General features: G+C 46.2%; 1 protein-coding gene across 1 annotated transcript in view; it reads right to left on the reverse strand.

Moving 5' to 3' along the window:
* Slc5a4 (solute carrier family 5 member 4) overlaps positions 1 to 2,299 on the reverse strand; it is a 43,207-nt gene extending 40,908 nt beyond the window's left edge. Inside the window, 2 exon segments of the mRNA NM_001106383.1 lie at positions 1,328 to 1,399; positions 2,076 to 2,299. Of these exon segments, the coding sequence (NP_001099853.1) occupies positions 1,328 to 1,399; positions 2,076 to 2,243 (240 nt within the window). The 5' untranslated portion in view covers positions 2,244 to 2,299.
* Between the last annotated feature and the right edge of the window lie 3,701 nt (positions 2,300 to 6,000).

Raw genomic sequence — 6,000 nt, forward strand, 5'->3', positions numbered from 1 at the left:
AACCTGAAGAGCCTACTTTAAGAGAACATCAGTGTATCTCCATGGGTTCTGCGTGGAGCCTCAGATTCCAGATCTCCTACCAGCACTGGATGGGGACAGACTCAAAGGTTCATCAGAGGGATTTCTCTTCCTTCTCACAGCCACAGCCCTGGCTTTCTGTCCTTAAGGCAAGGAGAGTGCTCCTCAGTGGGCAGAGACTAGCTCTGGTCATGATGGCAGAACTAGACCATGAGACCCTGCAGTGCTGTCTTTATCTCTGTTTTACACCCCTCTTTACATCATTCTTTGTGTGAAGATGTGAGAGTGGGTCAAGGAGGGAGCTGGTTTGCCACTCTAGGATTAGTTGAGGATCCCTTGTTTCCCCCAAAAAAGAATAGCAGGAAGCCAATGCTTATATCTGCTTCTATCACCGTCACCAGATTGTTAATTCCATCTCCCTTTATGGTATCTAGACAGGGCAGAGCATCTGTTGAAGGGAGCATTTTCTGAGCACCCCCTGTATACCGAATCTAACCCAGATACTTTCTAGGTTCATGTAGGCATAAGCTGACTCTACCACAATGAAACATGGGGCTGAGGAAGATATATACCAAAACTCAGAAGAACAAAAAAATCTGGCGGGCAACCATCCAAGAGAATCACTGTGAACGTTACCTCAGTGAACTGAGCCTGCAATCTGTTAGTGTGCAGAACAGAACAGGATGTGCAAGGCGGCGCTGGAGTGATCAGGAAGTTAAGCTGACTCTGAAGTGGGTGACTGTGATCAGAGAGGAGATAATCTCCCAGGCAGGAGCCGGATTAGCTCAGGAGAGGGAGTAGAAAAGGGATTCGGGGATGTAATCAATGTTAAGAAGGGTTCTCATAAGAACCGAGGAGGGGCACACAAAATGGAACTGAATTGATAGGTCTGCAGAAGCCAGGCTAAAGGTGTTTTTAATTGATTATATGGTATGATCATTCTGGAATCCCAGATAGCAGTCTTAAAGTGGAGGATGTAAGGTTGGGGAGCAGGGGAGGAAGAGAAAGAAGGGGAGAGAGAGGGGAAGGAGGAGGGGAGGTAAAGGGATGGGGAAGGGAGGGAGAGGGGGAAGGAGGCAGAATAGGAGGGGTGGGGGGAGTGGAGGGCAAGAGAGAAGGAGGGAGGGAAGGAAGGAAGGAAGGACAGACGGACAGATGAATGAATGAAAGAACGAAAGAATGAAAGAACAAAAGAAAGAAAGAAAGAAAGAAAGAAAGAAAGAAAGAAAGAAGAAAGCTGTCAAGTACTCCTGCTACCACGATGACTTATCAATCAATGTGTATCCTCAGAAACCCCTGACCCACTTACTGGCCACCAAGTCATAGATCGACCAGCCAGAAAGAATCCTCCAACAGTGCTTCGGTTTGTCTTCACCATTGCCTGAGCGAAAAAGGAAACAATGGGAAGGTTATCAACTCCAAGTATGCCCAAGATCAAGGGAACCCCTTGCAGCTGCTCCACACAGCTTCACCTCCCCGCACCGCCATTGAGAGACGTGACTTTGCAGGTCGAATGATGCAGCCATCAGTTTTTAATGGACGTACGAGTCACGGTTTTATCATGACTCGGAAGAAGCACCTCAAGAAATTATGCTCGAAAACCCAAGATTTAATTTAGCTCACGAAAGCAGAATTTCACATGTGGAGAGCTGTCTTTGAGAGAAAAGTTTGAGCCTCAAAGTCAATACTAGAAGGAATAAACAATATACACAGTTTAAACCTCCCACTCGGTGAGCAAGAACATGAATGAATAAGTAATGAAGAGAAGCAATTGAGATAAGAGAAACGGCCTTTGTGGTTTTGATACCGGGTGCTAGGCGTGCCAAGCACAGTGAGTGCAGCCAGCCCTGGCTGTGCTCAGAGTATGGTCTTGCTTGGAGAACAAATTCCTTCAGTGCAAATATCATTCATGCCACACACGGGCAAATTCTCCAGGCAGAAAGACAGTGATCCTTGGACAGACACTGTCTCCGGCCAACATTCCACTGCTCTACCCTGACATGTTCTCCCCTGTGACCTTAGGGCCCACCCAGAAATCTCACTGGGCTCCCACATACCCACACTCCAACAGCCATCACCACCACAAAGTAGATGACAATGACAGAGATATCAGCAGGATTATTGATGTTGTCTGACAGTGAAGACAGCTCTGAGCTTCCGGTGCTGGTGCTGACACTCGCTGTGCTGGCCATGGCTCTAGGCAGTGCTGTTCCCATGGCAGGCATTGACACTTCTTCATATATATATATATATATAAGTCCTAAGTTAATGATCAGCCTCCGGTAGGTGGGGAAAGAGAGCAGAGGCGGCTTCTGTGCACCAGAGACCTTTAAACCGTTTGCTCCTGTGTGTTCAGGCGCGCTCTCTCTCTCTAAGGTGACGAGTGCCAGCTTCAGTGGAATTGGAAAATCAAGGAGAGAAGCCAGAGCTGGGGACAAGCACTGGAGGTAGTAGACAGACGACAATTGGCCGCCAGTATAAAGACACGCAAAGGGGAGATAAAGAAAAATACGGGAGGTGACAGGCAAGGACCGGACAAAGTCAGGCGGCATAGACGACAGAGGTTCCTTATCAGACAGATGAAATTCCTGGGGAAACTTGTCCACTGAAACTGAGGTTGCCCAGAGCACGTTGTCTAAGTCGTAGGCTACACCAAGACCTCAGCAAGCTGTGCAGAAAGGGCAAGGGCTCCGCTGTACCACACCCAGAAGGATGTGGGCGGGGCTTGAGGTGGCTGAGTCAGATGCTTCGAAGACTGAATGAAACCTCAAGCACGTGCTGGTGAACCTCATGACTCAGGATCCGGGCTACTCGGAAGACACCTGGTTGGCCTTAGAAGTAAACCTTCAGAGTGTCCTCCCCTCAGCTTTCTAGTTAAATACGTGACTTAAAACTAACCTCCCACAAAAGCTGACAATGACCCTCCCCATCAACGCTGCTCCCACCAACACTGCTCCCGCCTCCTCCCCCCACCCTGTTCTATAGGCTTCCCCTTTAATTCAGTTCCTTTTGACATGCAGATGATCTTTAATTTTTTTTTTTGAGATAAATGAATGGAGCTGGGGGGAAAAAGTCATTCTGAGTAAGGGAACCTAGGCCAAAGAGGACGAGTATGTTTTTCTTATATATGGATGCTAGCTTGTTAAGCGTTTGAAATGTGCATCACGAATCCAAATGATTGCGGAGGTTAAGGATCCTAGTAAAGGATTTGAGGAGGGAGAATTTCTTTTTTTTTTTTTTCTCCATCTTTATTAACTTGGTATTTCTTATTTACATTTCAACTGTTGTTCCCTTTCCAGGCCAACATCCCCCTAACCCCTCACCCTCCCCTTCTATATATGGGTGGTCCCCTACCCATCCTCCTCCCCATTACCGTCCCCCCACAACAGTCATGTTCACTGGGGGTTCAGTCTTGGCAGGACCAAGGGCTTCCCCTTCCACTGGTGCTCTTACTAGAATATTCATTGCTACCTATGAGGTTGGAGCCCAGGGTCAGTCCATGTATAGTCTTTGGGTAGTGGCTTAGTCCCTGGAAGCTCTGATTGCTTGGCATTGTTGTTCATATGTTCATTGTTGTTCTTCAAGCTCTTTCAGTCCTTTCTCTGATTCCTTCAATGAGGGTCCCGTTCTCGGTTCAGTGGTTTAATGATGGCATACGCCTCTGTGTTTGCTGTATTCTGGCTGTGTCTCTCAGGAGAGATCTACATCCGGTTCCTGTCAGCCTGCACGTCTTTGCTTCATCCATCTTATCTAATTGGGTGGCTGTATATCTATGGGCCACATGTGGGGCAGGCTCTGAATGGGTGTTCCTTCTGCCTCTGTTCTAAACTTTGCCTGAGGAAGGAGAATTTCTTAAAGAAGGGGGAAATAGAATACACTGTTATGGAGATTCAAAGGGGAAGCTAGAATTGGGGGTTAACTAGGAAGAGATATGGAAATGAAGGGAAAGGAGGGAATGTGAGGAGAAAAAAATAACACAGAAAGGCCATTTGAAGACATGGAAGCCCACTGTAGAAGCTTCTAGAATATGCACATATGTGAATGTAATCAAAGTGGACTCAACGCCTAATGAGGAGACAAGGTCTAATGAGATATCTTATGCCACCAAGTAAAATCCCCCAGTGCCAGGATTGGGCTACATCTTGCTGAATCACTGGCAAGGAACCCCATGTAAACCCCCAATACCACAGGGCATTGCCAAGGCTATCGGTTATCCTCCATAACCTGATGGTATGCTCTGTTGCTGAAGACAACATTTATTTATGTCCTTGAACGTGGAGACGTCAAGCCGGTGCCTAGCGAGAAGCTTCGCCCCTACTGACTAGCCTTCCTGATGCTGCAGAGTGCTCTGCGTGCTAGTGGAGAAGAAAGATGATTACCACAATCACCTAGCTACAAACCGTGTGGCCTACAACGGTGACCCGCTTGCAAGATATAGCTATGCAATAGTGGCACAAAGGTAATGGGCGTAACCAACCAGCCCATTCCATTCTTTTTTTTTTCTTTTTTTTTTCTTTTTTTTATTTTTTTTTTATTAACTTGAGTATTTCTTATATACATTTCGAGTGTTATTCCCTTTCCCGGTTTCCGGGCAAACATCCCCCTCCCCCCTCCCCTTCCTTATGGGTGTTCCCTTCCCAACCCTCCCCCCATTGCCGCCCTCCCCCCATAGACTAGTTCACTGGGGGTTCAGTCTTAGCAGGACCCAGGGCTTCCCCTTCCACTGGTGCTCTTACTAGGATATTCATTGCTACCTATGGGGTCAGAGTCCAGGGTCAGTCCATGTATAGTCTTTAGGTAGTGGCTTAGTCCCTGGAAGCTCTGGTTGCTTGGCATTGTTGTACTTTTGGGGTCTCGAGCCCCTTCAAGCTCTTCCAGTTCTTTCTCTGATTCCTTCAATAGGGGACCTATTCTCAGTTCAGTGGTTTGCTGCTGGCATTCGCCTCTATATTTGCTGTATTCTGGCTGTGTCTCTCAGGAGCGATCTACATCCGGCTCCTGTCGGTCTGCACTTCTTTGCTTCATCCATCTTGTCTAATTGGGTGGCTGTATATGTATGGGCCACATGTGGGGCAGGCTCTGAATGGGTGTTCCTTCAGTCTCTGTTTTAATCTTTGCCTCTCCCTTCCCTGCCAAGGGTATTCTTTTTCCTCATTTAAAGAAGGAGTGAAGCATTCACATTTTGATCATCCGTCTTGAGTTTCGTTTGTCCATTCCATTCTTTGTGATGGAATTTAAGGCCAACTCCATGAAATGGAATCTGTACCTGACAGTGATAAAGGGACTAAGGACCTGACTATCTACTAAACAGGCATAGGGGATAAAATAATACTATTATCTAGCTAAAAGAACATGGTAATAAAATGACTCCTAATGACCTATTAATATACCCTTACATCACCAACTCATAAGACAGAAGCTTTAAACCTATGAGCATTTCTCTTAGAACTGCCTTCCTTACGTACCGAAGTCCTAACTAGACATGATATCCCACCAACAAAAACCTATATTATCAGGCATGGGTAGTTTCTTTTTTTAGTTTTTGGCCAATAGCGTCCCAAACCCCACTCCAAACATTATAGGTTATTTTCAAGGCTACTAGTTACCTTCCACAACCTAATGGTAAGATCTTATTGTAGACGTTACCTCATACTTATGTCATTAATGGAAAGAAATAGAGTTGGTGTTCAACAAGAAGCTTCACCCCTACTGGGAAGTAATTATTGTGCTTTAAAAAAGGGGGGGGGATAGAGAGGTGGTTCAGTGGTTTAGAGCACTGAATGCTTTTCCAGAGGTCCTGAGTTCAATTCCCAGCAACCACATGGTGGCTCACAACCATCTGTAATGGGATCCAATGCCCTCTTCTGGTGTGTCTGAAGACAGCTTCAGTGTACTCATATAAATAAAAATAAATCTAAAAAAAAAAAAGAGTAGAGAAGAAAATCACTCTCCAATTTCGCTCACCTACAATCCCATGATCTA

The sequence above is a fragment of the Rattus norvegicus genome, chromosome 20 (assembly GCF_021556685.1).
Source record: "Rattus norvegicus strain SHRSP/BbbUtx chromosome 20, alternate assembly SHRSP_T2T, whole genome shotgun sequence".
NCBI classification, from domain to species: domain Eukaryota; kingdom Metazoa; phylum Chordata; class Mammalia; order Rodentia; family Muridae; genus Rattus; species Rattus norvegicus.